Here is a 27,627-nt window from a genome sequence, read left to right as displayed (position 1 = left end):
AGAATAGTAATTAAACAATTTAATCTAATCAGAAAATTGATCTGAAGAAAAAAACAGACATTGTTGTCATGAATGTTTGCAGATCACCAACCTGAAGTGATTATCCTCCTTTTGGTCACCACAATATATAACAATCCAAAATTCACATTTACTTTTAAAAACAAACAACTAAAAATCGTTGAGCACTGTTTTAGTATGAGAAAAAGAGTTTGTTAGGTTGGCCTTGGCTCCTCTACAGTGTGTGTTGGTGGCACCTGGTTGTCCACATGCCTCCCCCATCCCTGGCGGGATATGCCCGCTCTGGACAGATGGGTGGGAGGGGGTGAGGGCCATTACCGTGATGGTGGGGGAGAGAGGGGAAGAGTAAGATTCAAAATGAGAGAGCAGGAGTTTCCATCGTGAGCAGCATCTCTGTTATTTCCCCTCAATCACTGCAGTAACACACACTGTTTACTGCAACACATGCTGCCAGTAGTAAAAACAGAATTGGATGCTCGACCCCCACCCCCACCCACCCAGATCCTATCATCCCAATACTAGCAGCAGTCCCGTCCCCAACTCGCTGAATTAAAACATGTGAATAATTCAGCAGATAGACAGGCACACGGGCTCTTAAGAGTCACCTTGTTGTTGAATTTTTCTCCTCCCATCAGAAAATTGCTTCAGGTTTCACAAAACAAGGGGATCATTGACGGAATCAATTTCCAAAGGAGGAGGACAAAAAACAAAAAAGGGAAAATCAATGTTAATTTGCAGAGATATATAATTACTACAAGTGTTGTCACTCTGGGGTGATCAACATTAGAAAAATGAAGGAGTGCAGAAGAGACTGTGGGTCCTCTGATATATTGAGACAATTCTCAATTTAAAAGTGTAATTTTACACGTTTGGATTTGTCTGATCTGTAAAAATTACAATGTAAAATATCCTTAAAATCAAAGTGATATTATGACAGTGATTATGTTTTTGTATAATGACAAAAAGCTGAACCTTGAAGCAACAAAACAGGGAAAAGTAGAGATGACCAAGAAATTGAAATTCCTCATCGTTTTATATTTGTTTTCACAACACAAAACTAAAAAGCACTCAAAATGGAGCCCAGTACAGATATGTTCCTTAACATCATTTAAATACCACCATGTAACCTCATATGATGACTATTTTGTTTGTTATCTCTGAGGCCCTCACAGCTCTAACTTCCAGTAAGGTTTTAAATTGAAATGTGTTCAAGTCAGCTGGAATCTTTTTCCCTTCAATGTTGAATGTTTCTTAACAAACAGCAAAACAAAAGTTTCATCTTTACCATAAAAAAAAGTCAAGATTATAAAAACACATCTAACTCTTAAATAGCCTTATATTAGTAGCAGAGAAGTGATTGGAAGTATGGGAGCAACAAACGGAGAGAGGAAACACTTGGAAGCACAATGAGTCATAAAGCAAGTGTACACAAACACTGCATGGCCCCACGTCACAGTGATTGCCAATTCACCGTTTTAATTTCACTCAAAACAAAGGAGGGAGGGGGGGTGGGGTTAAATACATGACCCCCCCACCTCCTTCCTTCAGCTCCTGTTCCCCCTTTTTTCCCCCAAAAGGAGGGTGAGGGTCAAGGGTTAGGTGGGTGAAAGTACTCAATGCACAATGCAAGTGCGATGCTATCACGTGCCGCCGAGGAGCGCACAGAGGAATGAAAAGCACGGATGGAGAGCGAGTGAGAGGAGAGTGAGAGGAGAGTGGGGGGGGGGGGCGAGGGCGACAAAGCCAGCTTCATTCAGCCTTACCTCGTGCAGGTAGAGGAACGCAGGGGGACACTGGAGCGAGTGAGGTAGCATCCCGGAGCCGGAGAGCAGCAGGCAGCCGGAGTTGGCCATGGAGCTCAGCGTGGGGTGACGGGATGCTTTGCGCATTTAGCAGGGAGATCCTTTCGCTCTACTCTCTTTCTTCCTCTGTCTCTCTCTGGCTCGCTTGCTCCCACTCACTCACGCTCTCTCTCTCTCTCTCTCTCTCTCTCTTCCGATCACTTCCTTTCTTCTGCCTCGTCTTGCCTTTTAAATTTCCCTTTTGCTGGCTTTTGTGTCTCTATTGAAGATGTAGCAGGGAGGCGAGCGGTGCGCAGACAATGTGCATGTTCCACATTTATCGCTAACGCACACTCTCTCTCTCCCTCTCTCAGTCTGTCTTTAGGTCTCTCTCCCCTCCCTCTCTCTTTCTCTCACTATCCCTGGCGCAACTCTGTTTACTTTGAGCGCGATAAAAGCCAGCATAAGCATTCAGACACAGAAGGGGAGGTTCTGTGCAAGCAGAGGAGGAGGAGGGGTTGTAGAGGCGACGGAGGTCGGTGTGGGGGTAGGGTTAGGGTGGGGTTATAAAAGTGGTGGTGGTGGTAGCATGGGGGTGGGGGGGTGTTACTGATGAAGTCTCCAATGGATTCATACATCAAAGCGGCTGGCTGAATAACAGAGGGGATGTGAATGACATTAGAACAGCTGATCCTGGGCATTAGCACCTCATGGGACACTGCATGCTGCCTTTTAATTGTGGCCCCCCCACCCCAGCAACACACACATAAACACACCCCCCCTTGGTGGCCAGCACCTCCTCCCTCTCCTCCGCCTGTGTGTTTGCACTCAAGGACACATACTGTAGAGCATGTATAACAGATATATCTGTGAACATGCATTAAAACAAAACAGGCTGTTATTAGGCTCAGTGGCGACATCCTTCTTTATCTGCTCTTGCATCTACTGAGCTGTTAATGTGCATCCAGCCAAGCATGGACTGTAGAGCACGCTAAACTGTACAAGCAAAAACAACTCAGAGCTTCCTCTTAATGTGTCTTTTTGATTAATTCTGTTTGATACTGCTTTAAAGGAAGCAGACAAAGAGAATGTACAAGATGTGTTTGTTACATCATAGGTGCCAGTTGGGTGTGGAGACTCCATTACCTTCAAGTTGTAAGAAAACACAAGAAATCTATGTTGAATCTTATCCAACACGACCATGGCTTCAAAACCATGATGTCTCAGCAGAGACTGGTGGAAAGTGGGTAATCAGCAGGGTACGACAACGTGCGGTTACTCTTGATCTTATGATTCTTAACACACAACTCAACTCATGTCAATTTATGTTTATGGAAGTTAGAACTTTGCCTCTATCTTTAGATCCTTGAGTATGCTGCTATTGCGTGCCAGAGAGACGAGCCTGGAGGAATTAAAAGGATGGATGGAGAGTGACCTGGACTGGATAAAAGCCCTTTCAAAATAACTTCTATCTTTTGGGTGGCATATTTTTAGCCAGGTTCCAGACCTCTGAATCGCTGTCCACATTTCAGATTTTTTTCAAATCAGTCTAGTGTTGTGGTTGTTGATGGCTTTTTCCCTGCTTAAAAACAAAACCTAAAAAAAACCCCTAAGACAATCAGAGCTCTTTAGACAGGATTAAGAACAGGGATCTTATCTCCTTGTGGCAGAGCCAGAATAATGGCCATAGAAAATTGTCACAAAAAACAAAACAAGGCGCCAAGCTGCATGGATGACAGTGATGCAGCTGTACAGGTTGTTTTGAGGTTTGCTTGAATGTGCTTCTGCAGGATCAAGCCAGGTGGTAGTAGTGTTTCGGATTCTGAGTAAGATGTTCATGTGTTTTTGTTTTGTTTTTTCTTTTGAAACCTGCCTCTATCAGCTTGGTTGATGCTCAGGTCTACGCAATGTGTTGTTGAGGTCTGCTCCTCTGTGAGCCTCTGCGACCTAACACCCTTCTCTGCGTAGATCTGCATTTTTTATATGCATTGTCATATTGTAGGATTTCCTAAAATATTTTCTGTCTTTCTACAAGTACATTACCTGAAGTCTTAGCTTCTGAGTTTAGTGCTTTGGCCTCACTGACAGTAATAGTAGGGTCCTGCTGTGGGAGACACAACATGACCAGAGAGGAGAATTAACTTGCTCTGGGACGCTCCGTCGGCAGATTAAATTATTCCCAGCATGCAGCATGGGAACAGCTGACCCATAATTACGCATTCAAACTTGTATTTCATGAACTCAACAGAAATAAACTGACTAACAAAACATCAGTAGTTCAAATAAATGCTCACCTCCCCCAGCAGCCATCTTTATTACTAGTATATAGCTTCATTCCTGTATAATTGGCCTGACTGTTTGAGGGAAATATCAGTCATCATAGATATCTGACATGGCTTAGACTGAATGGTTTGGCATTCCCTGCTAAATATGGGAATCCATCTCCCTGTCTCTCCTCTGTGTGTATTTCTGTCTTTCGCTCTTTTGCTCTCTTTTCTCGCACTGTCTGTCTTTCTCACCCAGTTAATAATTCAAATGAGCACTGCCAGATCACTCCCTTCAAAGGGAGTTTCTGGAATGTTCTCAACAGTGCCGTTTCTTTTTGTCATGTGAAATCAAAGCCCTCAAACGTGGTGGAGATATCCTCAGTTAACTCCCCACACTGCTGTTCTGCCAATTAAAGAAAGATCAACAACCGCCACGAACGGCTCATAGTTGATCACCAAAAGAAAAAAAAGTGATCTTAGTCATTATCATCCTCATCATCATTTTTGTCCCTGTCGCCCTTTGTCTTCCTCTATTTCTTCCTTGCGGCGCAATCACCACATCGCTGTGGCAGCCCTGTAATAATCAGCATAATCATTATTACCACAATCACCATCATCATCACTGTCATTGTCGACTCTGTCACGTCTGTCTTCTAAGCCCATGTTGCTGGCCTGCTACAGAACAGGATTTAAGCCCTGCCCCTCCAAGGCATGTTTGATTGTCATTGAGTCTGCATGTGTGTGGATATGTGCAGGTGTGTACACGTTTGTGTTGAGTCCCTAGTCAAGAGATTCAGCTGATTTGAAGCATTACAATCTTTTAACAACGGTTTTAATCTCCTCTCAAAAATATCCATCCGTCTTTGTATATGAGACACATCTTTGGCGTGACAGAAGATGCGGAGTTGCTTCTCTTTTGAGCCTGTGTTATTTTAATGTGCTCCTCAAAAAAAGGTTGAAAGCAGCAGTTCTAGCAGTAAAAAGCCATCACATGCACTGGGAGCTCAGTCAGCAATAGTCAAAGGCAATACAAGCAGCGACTAATGGGGCCCAAACGATTGGCAGCGCATTCCTGTTCTCCACTGTTTATCGTATGACCGCTGATCAATACTGCACACTTGCACTAATCTCCATAAGAGATGACTGTTTATTCCCCTTAACTCCTATCACTCTGACAGTGGAGGAAGAAGTATTCAGATCCTTTACTTAAGTAAGAGAAGTGTAAAATAATTCATTAAATAAAAGTCCTGCATTCAAAACATTACTTACATTAAAGTATTATAAACAAAATGTAGTTAAGGATCAAAAGTAAAATACAATTTATGTAAAGCAGGATATTATCAGGATTGTAATGTTGTAGCTGGTCGAGGTCGATCTGGTTGTAGCTACTTTATATACTGTTTGGTATTTGATCTATAAAAAACACATTTTATAAAATGACTGTATGTAAAATCTTAAATGAATGTTACTATTTTTAATGATTCTGTTATCATTAAGTTCTCATCATTAGTTGCTTATCATTGATTATTGGCCCTTTTTTGAAAATATAAACTCTTTAAAAGGTTTGAATAATTAGAATTCCTCATGTTTTATTCAACTGATTTACTCAACAGTCACATTTTCTGTGAATTTTACTTTCAAAAGCTTTCTCCACAGTGCAATGAATACAGGTCTAGTGGGGAAATACATAATCCATCATTTTTTAAATTAACTTATTTATTACCTAAAAGTATAGAAATTTAAATATATTTAGAAAAAGTTTCTGAAATCAGGCTATAAAATACCCAAATGTTTGTTAATTTTTTAATATTGGAATGCAAATTACCTCTAGATCTCCAAATGCCCTGAAAAATACTGAGGACATGACCTCAGTGTCCTCACTTGCAGTTAAAGCCCTGGTTTCAATGAATTAGCGACTATAGCTGTCAGATAAATGAAGTGGAGAAAAAAGTACAATATTTCCTTCTGAAGCGTAGTGGAATAGAATACAAGTAGCAGAAACTGGAAATGCTCAAGTAAAGCCATGTACCTCGAGATGTTACAGTAGTAAATGTACTTTTTAACTTTCCACTTCGCTATGGCCACAGCTCCCCCATCAGGTAGACCACCAGAGTTTGAACAACACAAATATGTCTGAATGGGGATTATGCAATATTATGCACAGACCAAACTTTGTAAATATATATGAAAGTAAATATGGAACCCCAATAGTGACAGTGTATGGTAAAATAAGCCCATGTGAACCATTGATGTGATCAGTTGAGGTGAAGAAGACATTGTAGAGTCCAAAGTGGGGCAGTTTTGGTCCCCCCCCCCCACACACACACACTGGACACACAACCAAGACCTCTAGAGACATGCTCTGAAGAAAACAAAGTAGCAGTGTTTGGTGCTGGTGGATTTTGTTGAGAAGCAACAAGGCCTTTGGAAGAGCACCCTTGAAGTGCCCCTCTGACAGCCTTCCTCATTATCTTGCATCTCCAGAGTGCCAACCAACCCTGCTGTAGAAGAGGGGGCATGGGGACGCCTCGATCAGCCCGCCCCGGGGGTACCCAGAGAGGGGAGGGTTGTGCTCTCGCTAAAGGTCCGCTGATTATATCTCAGGCCCAGAGCTTCAGGGATCCCCACTAATTAAAGGTTGTGTCATATCTGTTAGAGATAACAAACCTATGTAGCTTTTTTTTTTTTTTAATTAGAGAGTCAATTTCACAGACTTCCCTCCTCCGAGCCGATATCTGCGTCCTCTGGCATCATGTCAGGTTGCAGGCTTGGTCTGTATTCAGGGCTGACCAGCTTTCTGCACCCAGAGGAAAGGGTTCCTGTTTAACCTGCCCTCACCCATCTCAGCGTGCCAGCGGTGGTGTGGAGGCATCAGGGATCCTTTTGTCTGGAGGGATAATTAAAGCTCTCGTTCATTATTTCTTCACTTTGAGCGCAGATCTGAGTAATTAGGAGGCAGTGCCACAGGGGGGTGTGGGGTGGGTGGAGCTTTCACGGAAGCACATACACCTACAGACAAACATGCACACAATAACACGTGTCTGCGCTCATGAAATCCAGAAGAAAGTGTGCAAATACACACACAGGGAAAAAGCACTTGTTCAATCTCAGCACCAAATGAGCCGCATTCATCTCCCACCTATCTTTGGATGCCAATATCTGGCAACGAGTGAAGTATGCTTTTTCTCCCCTCAAAGCTGTCATGTACTAATGCATTGATTAAAAATTTTGATTAAATGGACAGTTAAGGGAGGAACTGCAAGAGTGATCTGCAAACCATGCCTCAATTGGACGCTGGTATAGGATGTGGGGGCTCTGGCTTTTGCTGCATTTGGAGCTGAGGCACTTGCTTCTCTAATGGATTTTGAAACAGAGCTTGGCTTTTATATGGTGTCATTCATCCTTATATGTTTTCGCCTGCCGCGTTTCAAAATCACTGCTTCTTTATGGCAAACTAATGCACCCGGTGCTAAGATCAGCAGGTTGGCTCTGGCCATCGCTCACCGAGCTCCGGCCAGGTATTAGGAAGTTTCGAAAGCTTCCATCGGAGGAGCCAGAGCAGAAACCAAGAGGTACTGACTCTGCCTCTCACACAGTCATACATCACTCCTCCACGCCACATCGTCTACACCCAAAACACACATACACACACTGAGCCACTGCTCCTCCTGTTGCTTTGACAAGGAAGGAAAAGAAGGGGGTGATTGAGCTTTATGGCAGCGGACAGTTAACATCAATACATCGAGCGTTTTCCCACCCTCTTATCCAAAGGTCTGGTTTGCTTGTGGCTGTGAAACACTGATGCCAGGGGGTGTGTGTGATAGTCCTAGGTGGCGGGTAGAAGACAGGGAAGGGTTTTGTTGAGGCATGGTGAGAGGGGAGACAACAAACGGGGGCGATGGCTCACGCCCTGTTAGCCCTCTAGGCCAAGAGAGGCTATGATAGAGAGAGCTGACAGGGCAGAGGGACGGCCAAGCATGGAAATCACATCAGATCAATGATGAAAAATTCAGTGGCGGCAAGAGTCGCTCTTGGGGACGATGTCACATGGCACATGTAAGCGTGTGACTGCTGAATGTACATGAAGAGGCTAATGTGTCAGCCAGCAAATATGCAGTCGCCCATTTTGTCCTCCGGGGTTGAAGCGGTTATTTAGAAACGAGCTAAATAGCAGACAGGAAATGAACATAAGAATCTGGTTGCTCACATCCTTGCATTACGCCGGCTGTTAAGCAGGCTGTAATTTCATGAGGTAAAGCTATGTATTTCATAGATTAAAGCACAAGAACAGAAGAATGAATGCCTCAAAAGTTCTGGCAATGACATGAGTGAGGGAGAAACCTGACGAATGAGAGATAACAAATGGCGGTCACTGACTGTGTGTGAGAGAGAGAGAGAGAAAAAGAGAGAGAGTGCTTTGTTTCTTTATTTACAGGTAGGCTATATAATAACAGCACATTATTATTACCAAAAGGTAAGTGGTGGCTGCAGTGCAGAGCAGAGAGGGATCCATAGCTGAAAGTCCAGAGAGTTGAGCAGGTCCAGAACAGATCACGGGAATATATTAACCGGGTGGGGGTCCAGGGAAAGCAGATGGGATGAGCACCGTTTCCGGTAGCAGAAAGTAACAACACGCTATTATGTAAAATTCGCTTTTAACTTTTTTTTTTATAGCCTACTAAATGTTCTTAAACCCCAAAACTGCCACATTCCCACCGTCATCACTCAGTTTAAAGTGCTAACAGGGCTGAGGGCTTCATTTTGTTTTCCCTTTGATGTGAACTGGAGCGTTAAGTTCACTGCTGTGGGCGGAGGTCAGGCGTGCGAAAAAGAAAATCAATATTCGAATCCCAAAATTGAAAATCGAATGTGTACCCAATGATTGAATATTCGAATATTCGGGTCCAGCCCTACAGGAGATGATTTTTGTCAAACCGAGGTAGCTCTCCCGTCAGCATGGTATATACAGTATGGTTGTGCAGTATTTGCATTTTTGCATGGCAAGCTGATTTAAGTAAAATAAACCTAAAATGCTTTATATTAAAATGTATGTCCACATTAAAAGAACCACTCACTCAAAGACAATACGGAGCCCACATCCCAAACACAGTACTTTTGTCAGGTATTTAATTTTATTTGCCAAAAAAACATACATTCTGATCAAGAATTTATCTATAAACTGATTCTCAATTAAATTGCCATAAAAGGTACTATTTCATGATATATGTTGATATTTCATATACCGTGATAGAAGATTTTATTGATGTTGCCCACTCCCAACTATAGGGTGTGCATTTCATCAGACATGCATTATTGACCATGGGTTGCTGCAGTAGGGTCTGTACAAGCTACTCTAACTTAAACTTAACCCTTGTTCTAGCTTTAACTCTGCACAACCTCCAGTCCAAACCCTAAAGTATTTGCTTGTGGGAGGAAATCCTGCCATACAACTTCACTTTTGTCTATTTTTATAACTCAGAAGAGCAAGAACACACACGCACAACCAAGCAATGCTGCAATCATGTTAAGTTACCAATCAATAAGTCAGGCCGATGTTCTCAAATCCAATCCTCAGAGTCTAGAGTACTGCTGCTTTTCTCTTCTACCACCTACTTAATTGCATTCACCTGTTGTCCCGGGCCTAAACCAGTCCCAAATTCAACAGCTAGAGTAGATACTAGCGGGCAGCGGTGAAAACCAGCAGTGCTCTGGTCTCATGAGGACTATGAGTGTGAAGATACCTGACAGGACATGCTGCTTGACAAGCACATTACACATATCAGGTGTTCTTTACAGCCAGAGTGTCCCACAATTCAAATCAATCCAAAGCAATCATTCTCAAAATCTACCATCCTTGTGCATTTCAGATTCCATTGACGTTCCGTAAAAAAAAAAAGAAAAAAAGCACCCTTAACCATAATGGCTGCAGCCGAAAGCAAAGTCAATTACATAGATTGGTGCAGTGACATAAAGTGTATTCCATTTGGGAGCAGATTGGTCATGCCCAGTAATGTTTCCTTCCAACAGGCATACCTTTGACCATTACTCTAAACAGGCAGTTGGGGAACCAGAGACCTATTTCCCACAACTGTGAATGCTGGTGTGTTTCCCAGAGGGGTCAGGGGTTCACACTGCAGCTACCATGCTCTCATATTTAGCAGCAGCGTGTGAGAAATGGTACATCAATACTGCCAGACGCACAGGGCCACAGTGGCCTCTAGCACACACATATCATATCAGAATGGAGCGTCAGCCAGGCCGGGAGGTGTTAAGAAATGTGTGAGAGTGTGTGCGTGTGTGTGTGTAACTGTGCAACTATCAGCATCCGAAACACATTGTCTATTTATTTTAAATGTATATTTGGAAACATTATTGGTGTATTGACAGTCATACCTTAGTGTATTTAAAAATCACTGAATGGGATCAACGCGGAAAATTGGTAGCTTCAAATTCAAGCTGTTACTGTGGATGTTTCTCCAACTCAAGACCACAGTTTGATACTATTTGCCTTTCCTCCTAGTTGCTGGTTTGCTCATCTGTGAAATGTGTAAAGTGCAAGTAAAATGCCAGACACCCTCATTTACCAGGAAGAAACAGAAGAGATCTGTGATATGCAACACACCAGATTACAACAATCACGGTGTCCACACATTGGGTATTTGTTTTAGAACTGATTTGAATCACTCACGGAAGCGTAAGGGGCCCATCAAGGTGTTGTCCCCGGCTCCATCTCTAACCTTTTAACCCCCGTTGAGCTGAACGATTTTTTTCACACGTACGTGTCAAAGTTCAGGATAAAGACTAAAAGTGACCCATCGAGACCTTGAGGCTGTTGTTGCCGCAGTGGCTAAATCAATGCCTTCTTCTGAATCGCTTCTCAAATACCATTTGTTCCAAAAGGTCTTTTCATAAATCCAACAGTTGAATGTTTTGTGTAGCATTTTTTTTTTTTTCTGCCAGTGTCTTTTTCTGTTACGATGCCTGCTTGGTAAGCGCCTGTGTTTTGAGAAGTGCTACTTAAATAGAGGCTCTAAATATAAAGTTTGTGTGGGTGTGTGCCTCTTTTCCAGTCCCACTATATTTCCCTCAGTGTTTGGGTGTTCTCCGTTGGAGTGTCTCTGGCTGTAGATGTGTTTTTTGTGTAGACACCTGCCAGGCTATTAAACCCCCCTGTGCAGCATGAAGTGCCCGGAGCGTCTGCTGTTGTTACCTAAGATCCAGCCCTGCCCTCTGACCACATCACCAGCAGTACAACAACAACAACCCTGCCACCTCCTGCATTCTTTCCATTCCACCGCCATCAAAACGTAGCTACAGGGACTCTCGCACTGATACAGATTTTCCACGGACATCTGCCCTGGAACGATGGCGGCTCGAAGAGAAAGGGTTTAAGAAATTCTGCCCAAAGGAGGTGGAAGAAATGTGAGCGTAATATCTCTGAGTGGGAGTCATGAATGTAATATGCTGAACCAAAATGCTGAGATCCCTGCTCAATATTTTAAAAGATGTCTGGTTTTAATGCCACACTGTTGAGGCCATAATATCAATGGTTCCAATGGAAAATGTTAAAATGTCAAACTCTGCGAGGTGCACGTCTGTGAGAAAGTAAATTACAAGCATACATATATACACATGAAGGTGTCATAGGTAAATGTTCAAGCACAGCACCCTTGGTGAGAGGGATTGTTTTTCCTGGTCATGCGTGTCAATTGTGATCAGTCATGCTCATGTTGCTGTATTACTTCCTGTGACGCTCACTCGCTCTTTCCCTAATGCTTCTTTTTCTCCAGTCTCTAAATGCTATCTGTCAGTAGGTGTTGCAGGACTGATAGAGGCTCGTCTGTTGCCTTTCTCATTACAGCGGGGGAGACAAAACCCGGCAAGCGCAGTAACCTTTCATGGAGACAGAGGCAGGGAGGCATCCACACAGAGCCAGCACCTCCGTCTACTTGACATAACCCTATTACAGCTTCCTTAATTTGTCCCGCCGTGACAACTCCCAGCCAAAGAAACGGTTAAAAGAATGAGTGAACAAAAGCTGCATTGCATTATGGGGGGTGGAGAAGGGAGGGAGGGAGGGAGGGAGGGAGAGAGGGAGTTGTTGAGCGTGGAAGACAATGGGGAGGCAGAGCTGATGCATCAGCCATATTGGATCATTTCTAAAACGCCCCACAATATGCGCGGTAGGCCCCAATATACTCTACTTAACTAATCGCTCTCTGTCTCAACTCAAAGGGCTCTTTTTTTAAATCTTTTTGTTCATTAGTTAACTTTTTGTATAAAATGCTTTTTCCTTCGGAGGTGTGCAAGCTTCAAAAGGCAGCTGATCAACTGCAACTTAATCAAAGAGTTTGTCAACAGTTTACATGAGCAAAATTTCAAAAAGCTCAGAAACAGTGATAATGTTTTATTCTGTTTGGCCCTGTTTCCCTTCAAGAACATCTACTTTTGTTAAATATAATAATGTTTCTTCCCTCATTTAATATTTACAAACACCAAGGTTCTAAAGAAACCTTCAGTGCTTCTTCTTTGTTTCCCAAATCTGTTTGTACAAAATATGATCAAAGCTCCACGCAGACAGAGTGTACCTCAACATGAAAATGACAACGTCTCAAAAATAACTAAATGATTGGCAAAATGAGTAACAACTTCAAAATGGCTGATAATAAGAGCCGCTGAAGTATGAGCTCAGTGAAAGTGCCAGACACTCAGACAAATGTGACACTAAATCCTGCATTTGGCACATCCTAAGTAAACAAAAGTGTTGATAAAAGGAAGCCAAAGCAATCTTCTTTTGTGTGCAAAATTTACAACAACAAAAAAAGAAAAAGGCTGTCTTTTTGTGTGGCAGCCCCGCATTTCAGCTCAGGCACCTCACCAGGCACAGCTTTCTATAATCACACATAAGCTGTGACATCTCAAATATTCACTGTAATAATCGGTATCACAAACTGATCTAACAAAAGACTGAATTAACCTAAATGCAGCTTCTGAAATAACTATTTTATACAGTATGTTTCCTATTGTGAGCGCTGTTGGGTGTCACTGGTAAAAAGTAACTAAGTACATTTTATACTGCTGTGTACAATTTTATTTCTATAATTTTATTTTGGAGGGGGAAGTGCCTGACACTGACATTTTGCCAAAAGCCCTGTAAATGTGCAGGGGTAAGTTCACAATAACTAACTAACTAAAAAGACTGTAGTTACTTTGCAAATTAAGATTTTATCCACAAAACATAATGAGCTTACAAAACATGACCCATGTTTATGGATTAAAAGGTATAATTAGCTTCCCCTGGACCAGATAACGTTGTTTAGATTTTAATGCACCGGAAAGAATCCAAATATGATAATATAATTCTCTACAATTAATAGGATAAGGCTGGCACTGTTTTTCAAATGTTGTTATTGTCAACAAATCTCATGAAAGACCTATTCCAACAATGTGTCTCAATACTTCCTGACTTCCTGTCAATGGCTCTCAGCCCCAAGACCATTGGTTTCACGGCAGCTGGTTACTGTAGTTTTTAGCAAACATTACTCAGTAAGGAGGAAATAGTGAGAATAAACTAGTGTGTGTGTTCATGGTGATGAAGGAACATGTCACTGAGTGCAACAGTGAGGCTCACTGATGTGTTTTTAATGGTTTTTTGACAAAAATGGAGCTCTATGGCTCAGAGGAAGAAGATGTATCAGGTTCTGATACACACAGAGTACTTTTTAGTAGATGCATTTATTGTTGGTTTGGGACTTTTCATCGGATTGATGACTTATCCAAGTACATCTTGGTAAATAAAAATTCTGTTTTTTCTCTAAAGTAAAATTTTAATGCATGTTTACTTGTAATAGAGTACTTCTACATTTTGGTATTTCTAGTGAATATGTCTTCCACCACTGTGTGTTTTATGTATCAGACAGCAGTGGTGTGTTTGGAATTTTTATTTAGGGAAAAAGAACCCAAACTGCTGGGTAGTGGAATCAGAAATAATGGCTTCTTTGGCTAAACAGACTGAAAAAAAGACTTTCTGCACACCAGAGATGACTTTTTTTTTTCTTTAAATATTCTTCAAGTCTCGACTCTAGTGAGCACCTGCTTTGCAAGCACACTTTAATATTTGGAAGAAACATAAAAAAGGGACACACACACACACACACACATAAGCGCTGGAGAGTCTGTGTTTTTCACAGTCAGCGGGGCCCACCCTAGGGGCCACGACCCCTGTGTTGGTGACTCTTGTGGCTCGGGCTGATCTCTCTCCCTCTCACTGGCCTCTGATCTGGGCTGCAGCGGTGGAAGCCATGGGTGTGGGTTCAACGCTTGAGCGCAGGAGCTGTCTATGTAGAGAGATTAAAGGGCCTGTATCGATCCACAAGCGCTCATGCATTTTGCATGAGGGAGACATTGTCAAAGAGCCGCCTCAGATTAAAAAAAATAAAAAATACTAGTGGAGGGAGAGTTCTAGAAAATATGCTGAACTCTGTGAAAAATCTTAATGTTGAAGTGTTATGCATGTAAACTCGCTTTTATATATTGGATTGTCCATGAACTCTCATCGACCCGAGATATCACTTGTTTTTCATTTCTTCCCCCCCTCACCGTCTTCTTCTCCTCCTCCATTTTTTGGTGGTTGAGGTTGTAATGTTGAAGTCAGAATGTGAAAAACAAGCCCCCCGAAAAAGAAAAAGAAAAACTGGCAGCCAGAGATTGTCTAATGGCGGCAGTGAGTCCGTTGGAGAATTCTCAAGTAGAGTGTGAATTATTTAGGATGTGTGGCTAGTGTGCAGAGCATGAAGCCACCCCGCCCGGCAACCGCCAGGCAGAGTGGCCGAGAGAATTCAGTGTGCAACAAACATTCGCTCGTCTGAGGTCTTTATTTCTCTTAGTGAGAGACTAAGTTTGGGCTTTCAGATAAGAGATAGGGGAGTAGATTTTAGAGAGTAAAACAACATTTCAAAGAATCTCCTTTCTTCTTTGGCACAAGAATAAAACAATTTGCTCACATGTTAATCTGCCAAAACACAAAATAAGGCACAGAGAAGTCACTTTGACCCATTTACAACCCCCAATGATGCAGCTGATTGTTCATCATCAACATTTCATGCAGATCATCATGCATGTTTAAAGACACGTTGCTGTACTGTACTGGGGACCCACTCCTTTACAGTCTTGCAGCCCCTCAGAGCCTCCTTATCCTGCGAGCACATGTCAATCTCACCTGAACGACCCCGATAACAAGACAAAAGCAATCAATCTCTGATATTGGCCGGGTGGGAGAGTCAGGGATAACACAGACGCTATCAGCGAACGCCAACAAAGAAGGGAGATTTTCTGTGCGAGGATGATTAGAAACACGGCGGCTGCTGTGACACGCTGATCCGCAGCGGTTAAACAGAGGCGGCTGTCATCACTGGCAAATGATGACGCCGAGCACCGATAGAGGAGATGGGATCTAGGTGTGTGTGTGTGTGTGTGTGTGTGAGGATCAGAGAGGCTGTGTTAATGCAAAACACAACAACGCTTTGCACACACACACACACACACATACACACAGGGAGGCAGGGCCACTCTCAGAAACAACCAGTCAATGAAAACACACACATACTGTATATGTAATATGTAGATGTGCATACACACTGCAGAAACTGATCTCTCAAAAACAAGGGGAAAAAAGCATTAAAATGGGGGAAATATTACTTAAAATAAGCAAAATTATCACTTGCTACTCAAGGCCAAAAAAAACAAGTGAAATTCATAAAAGCCACCTGGTAAGACAAAAAACAAGCATATTTTTCCTTCAATTAAGATAATTAATCTTACTAAGATTTTAGTTTTTGCAGTGCAGCAGTTAGGTTCAAGCTATTGACTGTTTAAACTGATATTTTTGGACTGGAGTTGTGGATACTTTTCATCAATAACCTCATATCAAACATACTCAGCCCTGTAGTCTTGAAGATTTTTTATGTAGCTCTCTGTGTAACACTCCCACTCATTCAACAGTAGGAGTAACTCAGGGATGCTTTGGTCGTTTAAACAGTGACTTAATTTACTTGCAAATACATTTTACACAATTAAATGACAAGTCCAAAGACATAAAATTGATTGAATGTTTTATTGCTACTGTGGTCAGACAGCTAACCTTCATCAAACCAACACTGGGCACTTATACCTGTTCGATATCTGAAACAGGGCTGCAACTAAGGATTATTTATATTGTGTATTGTTTTTCTGATCAATCAATTTATCTCCAGGAAATACTGGATGGCATCATTTCCTTGCTTACTAAGTCACTCCTTCTCTTATCACAGAAAGGTTGCAAAAAACAACAACATTTAGCCTCCGTTCAGCACAAACAATTTCAAGTCCAAATAACATAATTCCATCATCCTTCATTAATGGAAACAGACAAGTCAGGCAAACATCTTAGCCAAGTTGGAACTATTTTGTCTTTTAAGGTGTTTAAAGGTCATTTTCTTAATTGTGCCCACATAAAAGACAGATTATTTTCACATTGCTATGCGAGTGCTGATCTGCCCATTGAGAACAATTTGGGGTTCAATGTCTTAATCAAGAATGCTTCCACACATGAACAAGAAGAGCCTGGAACCAAATCAAACCCCTTTGTTTAATGTACTACCTGTTCTTCAACATGAACCATACTACTCTGTACTAGTTTTGAAGAGTGCATCACTAATTGTGCACACAATATCACTCCCATTCTATCTGCATTCACTATGTGCAACAACAGTGGAAGTGTGGAAACAGTGGGAACATTGAACATAACGTTAAACACAATAACAGCAGTAACGATGCAGGAAAAGCAATGAAACAAGACTCGTGTCCATGCGCCCGTTACCCTGGTGTATGCTACCTCAGCATGTAACAAAATATACTCAACAAACTCAACTGCTGAGTTGTTTCCAATAAAAAATTCTAATATTTGTTCTCCATCACCTTCTCCATCTAACCTAAATAACATAGCTTTGGTGAAACTGTAGAATTAAAGCTGGAACTAGAGATATTTGGTGTTTTTGCTTAATACATTACTTTAACGATTAATCCATTATCAACTTTTCTGTTGATTAAAAACCTGTGTTTCAATTTTCAACTAATCGTTTCAGCTGTAATCCAAAATAACATTTTTTATAACAATAAAATAGGACCTGCCTTCCTTACTCATAACAGCCATAAATGCACGTACGCATGCACAACTGCACCCTCACTGTATATGCAGGGGGTGTGAGGAGAATTTTCCAACATCAAAAACCAAAGCATTTAAGTAGATTGTACACAAGCACGTCTTGGAAGCTTGATCTTACTAATCTACAAATGGCTTCTTGTTATTAAACTGCTAATTCAAGGGATTAAAGGATCCATGAGAACACAATCCCCTTTACTTCCGTTCCTGGGTATGCTGAAGGTGGCTTAAATATTAATTAAGCACACACACACACACACATGTTCGCCCATATGCACACACATCCAGCAGAGTATATACAGTGCAGTATGTATATCTGGGACTTTTCTAATTCCTTTGTCTCATTTTGTCAAGCAGTTCCTTCTCTTTTTCTGTGAAGCCTCCATTTCTCTACACACACCCAGAGAACATGCCACTCATACATACAAGCCTATTTTCATATCGCAGACAACCATATCTTAATGATTAATTCCTTTCATTCTCTTTTTAGGATGTGATACTCAGTGCTGTCATCTCTCTGCTCCTCTCCTCTCACATCACCCGAAATACTCATTTGACTTATTTTTTTCTTTGCCACGTTGGTCCAGGATGAGGAAATAAACTCAGGTTGCAGACTACAAAGCCCTGTGTCAGGAGATTTCCCTGGCTTACGCAACCAAACAGAGTCAGAACACACCTGTATGTTTTGGGCAGTGTGAGAGTTACTTTGAGGGTTGTTGCTGTTGTGTTTTTTGCTTGTTCCATTCAGATTGCAGCTCACTGTGGCTTCAGGAAAGCATCTTATGTGGAGAATCTAAAGTGTAGCCACAAGATCTGTATTTTTTTTCAGCTGAACACACAATATTTCTATTTTGGAAAGAAATAACAATCTGAATCATTTTTATTGTACAGTATCTCTAACATAAAAAAGGACGCAGGCTAAAAAATGTGCTCGTTTTGTCAGCCAAGGGCATGCCAGCTCCTTTCTAAAGTACTGTAAATTGTTTGAGTTTCTTTTTTTCTGATTAATTTCTTGTTTCCACATTTTTCAAAGAGCAGAAATCTCACTTTTTGATTGAATCTGCTATACATAGCACATTATACATTATATATAGTACATTAAGACTGACACTAATAATACATTTTGACATGCTTGCCTTGCTGAAGCTGCACAAACTGCTGATAACGTGGATTTACAAGGTGTATCACTGCGCCCACATTAAATGAAAAGTTAAATTATGAACCAATCTATTTCTGATTTTAACAACATCCTCCAATGACACATTATTTTAAGTGTTCCTGTAAAAAAGCCATTATGAATATAAAACACCTCAAATTATTGTAATATCTTGATGAAAAGGAAAAGTTCATCTCGTCCAGTCCCTCCTGGTCTTAAAAAGAGACAGTAAATTGACATCAAGTGTCAAGCGTGTAAAAGTCAAAGAGTCAAATCTGCGCCATAACCCAGAGAGAATGTACTGGGGCCAGCATGAAAAACTACTCACAGCAGATCACATTACCTGCCTTTTTCACTGAAATAAGCAGTGTAATTTATCCTGACCTTTTTAGATTACTATGAATGTGCTGTCTGTGTAATTTTAACTGAAGTCCTCAGCAGCTTTGCTGGTCTGGAAACACTGGCTATGAAACCTGAGGAGGCGGCCGCTGATGGGATCAATGGGCTGATGCCACCAATACAGCAATGATACAATACCAAACAAATACTGAGGGACTGCCTGACATTCACGGCTATTAACACACATCCAGGAAAATCACTTTATTTAATCATCATCATCGCAGGCGATTCACCTTCAGACTTTGTGTTCTAGTTGAGACTGATTCCTCACCACTTCTACTGACGCTAATAACAAAAGTAGAAGCCTATTTTAGCTGTGACAAGTGTTTCAGGATTAGAATTTCATTCCTAATGGGTTCTCTGGTAACGGTTTAATTCACTACCTATGTGATATCAATTCCATTATAATCTCATTAAGCTATTGCACACTGAGGTGATTTCAAATGAATGTGAAACAGCCAACCGTACGCTCCCCTCTAATTGAGCAATACTTTTTATTCATTATTATTGCCCATTATTAAATTAATGAACTTAATGGACTTATTTTCTAAATTGCAAAGACCCCTGGCAACATGTTTTTAATTCCATTAGCAGACATATTGAACCAAAAAAAAAAATAAAAAAATAGTGAGAGAGATACACAGAGGTGTGTGGGCAATTAGCCTACTGCTGCGACAGATCATCAGTGGCACAGTTTCCCTTCTCTCACTAGCAGGAGTTTGTCCATCTCGTCTCTGGTGACAGCACTCACCTTCACAGACTTCACAAACTCAAATGTCATGTTTTGGGCTCAAATATTTCTTAGAAACAAGTATTTCTTGTATAAGCTGCTCCATTCAGCCTCAGATTTGACTCTGTTTTAACCTCTAATCTGTCGCCCTTTGATATTAAGACACACTGTACATGCCATGACAACATATTTGAATATTGTATTGTAAGCCGAACTAAACATAACCTGAATAATATATGAAATAGATTTTCTGAAATGAGATCTTTTCAGTAACCAAAGGCTGCCATGCAAAATTGCCCAGAAGATGAAAGCGGCAGATCTGCATAACTGAACGGCCGATCAATACGTCTCAAACTAAAATGGCAAGTCTTGATAAGGTTATTGAATTTTCTTTTTAATTAAAAAGCATACAACTGCGCTTTCTGTCAAATACCATGCCATTGCTGATGATGAGAAGAGGAGAGGGTTGTCCTTGTTCATACGTTCATCATTATATGAAAAACACCAGCCAGAGTGTCAGCACGTCATCAATCAGCACAGCAGAGAAATTTATTTTCTGTTTGCCTCGGTTGTGTCTTGGGATTAAGCTGTCATGGAAGCTCTCAAACCACAAACGACAACATTCATAAAGATATTAATTCTTATTACATGTCATTTGTGATCTCTATCAGTATTATTTATTTTATGCTCATGTAACATCATTTTCTATTTCGTGTTTCACATTTCATCCTGATATTTTCCTCTGAAAATGATGCAACAACAGAGGCGCTACTAATGCATCCATGAGCCCACAGATTACGTACTATGTGAGACATTGCATCCGTTTTGTTTAACGTAAACATCAAGAAGTGGCACACTCTCTTCCCATATTCTAGTCATGAAAATGCATAATTTAAAAGAGCTGAGACCAAGCTGTTCCTCAGCGGTGCAGAGCGAGCGCTGCATCGTATCAGTGCGAACATCAGTGGATAGAAAACTCTGCTCCCCGGAGAGAGTGCCATTACATTCAATCGTCAACCGCTGGATAAAACTCATTTCACTCTGCACAGTGTCTGAATGGCTCTATACATTCTGCAGAGGCCACGATGTGATAGCACAGCATGTCAGAACCACACTAAAGGGATTTTAAAGCAGGTTAGTGCGCTGCACAAAAGCCACCACACAAAGCCACAGAGCGCCGGGGCAGAACGGCAGAGCCACTGTCGCCACAGACCGTCTTCACACAGCCCGCAGGACCCCGAGTAAACAAACAGCCCAGAGTCGCCGCTTGTTGGGAAGTCCAAGTCCAAGTTGTTGACAACCAGATAATGTCAGCTTCTGTTTTTTAGATGAATGAATGTGTCTTTGGGGGAAGTGAGCCTGTTTTAAATATTAATTTCTTGCCTGTATTGAGAACTATCTCTATGCACATGGACAAAATATTCAAAAAAAGAGTTTCCATTCGAGACTGATTGGGATTAGATGAACATGAACAATGGTTTCCACTACATATATCACCCTTATTTACAAGCACGTTCACCACAAGTAAGTAAGGTAAGTTGAACTTTGGCATGCGAGTGCTCTTATATGTGTTTTTATTTGTTTTTTTGTCTGTATGTTTAAACACAAATCAAACATCTTTACATTAATGGATAGTTAAGACGTGAAGCCATACATGGTGTATGGCTCTTTTCTAATTAAGGTGAAGTGATTCATTTGGTGTTAATATTGGATATTATTGCCGGGGAGTGGTGGCTTTGCAGCCATTATGCGAGCAGTACAGTGACACATTTGTAGTACTTTTCACCAAGTAGGGGATTCGATAGCTGTCATAAATTCTTAATATCTCCACCTCAAAATTACAACTAAGCTAATGTGAACAGTTTCTTCAACTCGGCTGCACATAATATGCACATGATGTTGGATACTGTATGCTAAAACACAGTCAAAACTGTAAAAAAAAATGTACTGAAATTAATTCTAATGGATTTTTTCATGCACTGTTTTTACCTGTTGCATTTAGGTGAATCTACTCCATGAAAACTCAAGTTGTATTACCTACTAGCAGTCAGTGTCTGCACTGTAACCATGGATGTACAGACAACTGAAGAAAAAGTCTTACTGTGAAGATTGTGTGGCAAGATTTGTGCATTTTTCTACATGATTTTTAAACATCAGAGGAATGGGTAGAAGTTGCATTTATTACAGCCATATACCTTTATTTATGGTGCCTGTGGGTTCTGGTTTGACAGACCATTGACACTGAGAGGAAGCGAGTTTTGGTGCACAAAGGAGAGGGACCTGGATGCAGACATAATGGTGGCTATAATGGCAGTTGCAGACGTCACATGATTTCCTGTCCACTGCGGAGGTGCTCTTGCGGTCGTCCGCCATTTTGTGTCTGGTAGGTAGGTACTCTTGGCACAAACTGTTGATCACGCATTAAAGGTTAAAACACAAAACAAAACACCAAACAGTTGTTGTTTGGATTTTTTAGCCAAAATTGTGTTATCTTCTCACCGGTATATATATTGGGTATAAAATGACATTTGTGTCAACAGTGTTTTAACTGGGAATTATTTATCAGTAGGAGTTCAATCAGTTTATGCGCTGGCCCTTTGCACACTGCTAAATATTTCTGTTTCTTGTTGAAGCTTAAACAGGGGCTTTGACAAGCTCATACTGGGCATGGAAACAGACACCGGTAGCTACAAACATATAGCAGATTATATAATGATCATGAAAACTACATGAGAACACCTCCCCCCAAACAAACACACTCAACATCACACTGACAGGAGCACACACGCATTTGTGGATGCACATAAACACTCACACATAGACACCCGTTGACACCGAGAGAGTTCAAGCCTGACATGAGGTGAGATGAAGTAACGTTTCTCATCATCCGCTGAGCCAGGCTCTGTCTGACCTGGAGGACAGAGGTAGGCCCGGGGCATGGCCTCAGGACCCAGGCAGCTGGAGTGAAAGGGTCCTCCACCGAGACTTATAAAGTCCAAGCCACAATTTACTGGGAAGGCTCAAATTGTGGTGTCCAGTGGCCACTGCACAGCCCTGCTGTCAGCACCACTCTTATTTGCTTCATTCCCTTTGACACTGCCTCTCGATTAGGGTCATAAATTCCATGAAATCGGTCAATAACCTATAACACTAATGTCACTCTCCTGCCATTAATTTTACAGCCTGTGTGCCACACTGTTTCTTAACCCCTTTTTACGTGACAGGGAGTTTATACTCCCAGAGATTGATTGAGAAGAGTATATAACAAGCTTTGAATAGAGCCTTTGCAACCGTAAAGATAAACACGTATAATGTTTGAAAAACTGCAGTGGACAAGTGGATATGACTATAGTTGCTGCAGTCTTTGGAGATTACCACCTATATGTGGTTGGATCACTTTTGCTGTACACTTTTAATATTTAGCTACCCAACTACACCTGGAGGATTTTCCCATTAAACTTAATGCCTCTAGCTAATTTAAATGATTGCTTTCATTGCTGTATCAGCCTATAGAACATTTGCACCTTGATACTTTTGCTTTCATTACTACAGGCATACCACAGACTTAAGAATAATTGTTTGAATTTCCCCTGCTGCTTACATTAATATACGCTAAAATATGTAAATACAAATTCTTGTATCTGAATATACATACATGGAAACGGAAAAAAACTTTTCCAAAAGATTTGGGTGTGTAAACTCTGACATTGGTTGCGGGCACTGCGGCTCTGCTTTTGATTATTTTACTTTAAATCTCAAAAATACATTATGATAACCACAAAACCTACTGCCAGCCAGTTTTGTTTCTAAAGAGTTCAACTTGATGATTCTATTTGAATAACTGAGTACAAAATAGTAGAAAGAGCACAAATTACATTTGTTGCTGTGAGAGAGAGGGCAGGAGTGGTTTTCTTATCATGCGTGGCAGGTTGCCAGTGGATATGTTGCTGCCGTTCTCACAGGGGCTTCTCCAATCTTTTCCTTATGTGAGAGCTGACACTTCAGGGCATATCTATGGCACAGGCGTGTTAGCAATGCACACGCCTTCTGCTGCAACGCTGCCGAGGAGGATGAAGGACTGCCATGAGAGACTTCTGGAGTTACTGCGCAACAGGCCAACCGCAGAAAGTAAAATAAATAAATAAGACTGCAAAAAATAATTACTTTGAATGGCATTTGGCAATGGAAAAGCCCACTTAAACAGATACTTCTGTTAAAGTACATTTTAAACTGAAAGAGGAGAAGAAAAGGAACTTCTGCCAACAAATCAGTGCTGAGAGAAGCAAATTCTTACTAGATCATTTGAAAGGGGAATTTTGGGCCATAGCGTCTAAATTGCCAATATGCATGTTTTTCTTCTCCTCCCAGGCTTAAATGACACATGCTATGATCTTAAAAAGTGCTCAGTGCTCAAATTATGTCTTTGTCTATTTTTAGGTTTAAGACGTCATGAAATATGGGGCAAAATCTTTGAACCTTCGCTCCAGTTTATTTGGATCATCATTTGTTGGAGAAGCCACAATCTTAATATTTAATTCTCGAAGTAAGTAAGTTGTAAAATGTCTGCTTCGCTTTAGTTTAAAACATTATTCTGCATAATCACACATCCCTTTGTGTGTGATTCACTCATCCGGGTTTGTTCGCTCAGTCACGAGAGGAAAAACAGACAATATCACCTCGTGTTATTTTGGCAAGTCAGTGTGCGCTGGCAACTTTCCATCCTACTACTCTACCAGCTCTACCACTCCTCATTGTTTTTGCTGTTCAAGCTTCACTCCGTTACTCTCTCATTCTCCTGAAGAGAGAGAGGAGCATTTAAACAACACCACCGCTGTTAATCATTAAATCAGATTTTTATTTTTGCCTCCTCTGGAATGGCTGGAGTTGAATTGACATGGAGCCTCGACAGCGGCGAGGCAAAATGGCCGCTCGTAGTAACAGCTCACAAGCCCCTGGACAACCTGAGGCATGGCCATCCAATCCCACATCATTAAGGCTAGAGTCCTTTATTGTGTTGGAGGCATTAAATGGTGCGCTGGCTATAGCCCTGAAGTCACACTCCACTAGGAGAAAACAGCAGAAAAATAACGGCACAGCTGGATAATGACTTTTCCCTGGGAGGCTGACCATGTGTACAAAAGCGCTAATGATAGCAGGTGCAATAAGCGGGCGCAAGGCTTTTACTGCGTCTGGATCTATTTTCCTCTGCTAAACTCGCCAGTGATTTCCCCCGTGTAGGTGTCTTTCTGTAGTTTAAGAACACCCCCACCCCACCCCACCCCCCACCCCCCTCCTCTCCATCCACTCTCTCCTCCTGTATCTAATCTCTTTATCAGCTGTGCAGCTAATATCAAAGAGGACTGTGGTGTGAAAATCCTGCAAGTAAAACCAGCTGTCAGGGCCTAATCACAATTAGCTGGGATCTAGACCCATTAGCCCCAAGGGGAAGAGACCAAAAGCTGACAGAATTATTGTTACTACTGCTACTAAGCTACTGATTGCTAATGATTCCACAGACCAAAAAAGGGTGGGGCCTGGGTTTCAAGAAAATAAATAAATAAAATAAAATACATTTCTACTAGTAGTACTTTCTGAATTCATTTTGTACGCTGACAGATTTACACTGAAAAAGGATAGAATTTACAACCTGATGAAGTTGCTTGACTCTCATTGGTATTAGTGGTTAAACAGATAACACGTTTCCTGGATATACTGACTCCACTGCTTCCTTAGCTCAGCTTTGCAGCAGAGCTGTTACATCAGCTGTGCTACAAAGGCATGTGTGCCTTCCAGATTATAAAACATTGAGCTGGAAGTTAATGACTGATTGCAACAGCCGTTACTGAAACTTGTAAGAAAAGGAGAGCAACAACTTGCAGACAAAACAACGCCACGTGACACCTGGAGTGAATCACCTGCAGGATGAGCCTTTCAAAGAAACACCTCACATTTGATGTTAAGCCCCCAAACTGTTCTGGCTGTCGGAGGACTTGCCGGGGAGATAGAAATGTCTAAAGTTATTACAGCAGTCAGGTAAAGTGTGGGGCAACGCGGTCCTGTAATAGGGGTGGAGAGTTGGCCAGCAGCAGCTAATGAAGGCGTCTCGGGGAGTACTAAAGAGTCTACGTGACACTACTCCTGATTTGCCTGTCTGAGGACACAGATCAATTAATACATTAACAAACGATCGCAAGCACTTCATCTTGCAATATGAAACCGGCGGCCTGGACTCGCTGCCCTCCCGCCCAGAATGGCTGATCAGCTTTGCCTCTATACACCGTCCGCCATGAATTTCAACATCTTCTGCAGCTTAGGCTGCCAACGCCTCCATGTGGGTTTATAATGTCTCACCAGAGGCTGAGACCATATGCACGCATTGTAACCACAACACATGCTGTACATACTGTATATGCACTGTGTGCAATAAGGGCAGATGTAAGAGTGCTTCAGGCTATTCTTCATCTTCTAAGAAAATCTAACTTACTGATACAATTTGCAATATAATGCACCATATAAGACCAAATCACAACAGCTTTGATTGAACGTCTGCCTAAGGGGAATCCACTCTCACTAATGACCACAGCTCCAAAGCCTGAAACTGGCTCCTTCCTGATATTTAAGCTTCTGCTTGTGGACATCTCTGTATTTCTTTTGCAGATAAAAACAATGGATTAATGCAAGCCAAACACACCATGTGAACAGCCTGCGGCACACTTGAGTGCATTGGTTGGGGAAGTCTAACGTAAACCATTGCTCCTTGCCATGCCATATATATCCAGTCTCCCCATTACCACCATCTCTACTCGACAGCGAGGGCCCTGCACTGCTAAATTATTCATCACACTGAAGGGAGGACAGAAGCATGCATGGTTTCTCCACTCCATGCCTCTTCCCTTTTTCTCTCTGTCTCTAATGCAAAGGAACAGCCGGGTGGAGAGAATGATATACAGGCCATCTCTCCATCACTGTGTGGCCATCGCAGGAGATGTCGCCTCCACTTCCTCCAATTACCACAGTGGAGTTGAGGTTGGGTTTGGGTTGTGCTGTGGCAGACCTAAGGGTTGCTGGCTTGCCTGCCATGCATATGGGGGAGAAAGGTGGGTGGCACCCAGGGGCCCCATGCATAACCTGGGACGTCTTTGTACACACATTCATCTATATCAGTGGGCAACAGGGAAATGTAAGCCAAAGGTAATTGCCCTGGATAAGAACATCTGCTTGGTGAATAAATATTCTAATGAGGGGAGCTTGCAGGTTCCCCAGACTGATGCGCGGCTGACAGGCCTCCGGAGGGACCGCAGGTAATGCTCACCACCTGCAATTCAAACAGGAGGCGGTCCCGCCCTCCTCTCGCAGCTAAATGCTGGCCGACTAACACACACACACACACACACACACACTCTGTAGATAACAGGGATGGGTGGTAAATCATTGATCAAGCACTGGCTGTGATGTTACTGTTCTCAGGAATGACATGTGCAGCGCAATACTCAACACAAAATAGTTTCACTTCACATTGCCCAGCAAATGTTCTGCTGCTGAAAAGATGCTGATCGAAGGGTCTGCAGCAAAATCTAAAGACGCCCATAATTCTATAACTGTGCTGCCCGCAGTGTCGTGTGAAGTTCAAACCATAATATTTTCGAAAATTGTATAACTCCTGCCTGTTCTCACTTGTCATTTACTGGCTTAGCAGTCAAAAGGTTATGTCACTGGCTCCATTATTATATTAGGGCACCAGCTAACATTCATTTTCATTCTTTTAGTCTATTTATGAGTTAATTATTCATTTTTTCTAGTCCATTAATCTGTTTTCTGCTTATTTTTCTTTGTGTTCTTTATGTTTAATCGATACATTATTTAGTCTACATGTCACAAAATTGTGAAAAAGGTCCATCATAATTTCCCAAAACACGCTGCTTTGTTTTCAAATTGCTTGTTTTGTTATGACTAAAGAACTTTATTGTCCACAATGTGGAAAATTGTCTTCAGCTTCACCACACAGCGTTAACAATACAGCAGAATTGACAACAAAAGAGAATTGATTAGGACAAAAAGCATTTGTCACACCAACGGTC

General features: G+C 41.7%; 1 protein-coding gene across 8 annotated transcripts in view; it reads right to left on the bottom strand.

Moving 5' to 3' along the window:
- The window catches only part of LOC119894787 (RNA binding protein fox-1 homolog 3-like), a 366,346-nt gene that overhangs the window by 72,334 nt on the left and 266,385 nt on the right, over nt 1–27,627 (bottom strand). The window contains exon 1 of one of the 8 annotated variants that reach the window (XM_038707492.1): nt 1,782–2,196. The exons of 6 other annotated variants lie outside the window; for them this stretch is intronic. In XM_038707492.1, the coding sequence (XP_038563420.1) occupies nt 1,782–1,907 (126 nt within the window). In that variant the 5' untranslated portion in view covers nt 1,908–2,196. Of the gene's footprint in view, nt 1–1,781; nt 2,197–27,627 lie in introns of those variants that run through there. One more of the 8 variants, XM_038707509.1, reaches the window with a different exon arrangement.

This window comes from Micropterus salmoides, unplaced genomic scaffold (assembly GCF_014851395.1).
Source record: "Micropterus salmoides isolate LMB-PRFRI ecotype aquatic unplaced genomic scaffold, ASM1485139v1 Ms_hic_scaffold_10, whole genome shotgun sequence".
In the NCBI taxonomy this organism is placed as follows: domain Eukaryota; kingdom Metazoa; phylum Chordata; class Actinopteri; order Centrarchiformes; family Centrarchidae; genus Micropterus; species Micropterus salmoides.
Note: the sequence above shows the minus strand (reverse complement) of the source record. Positions and strands in the feature narration are given on the sequence as shown.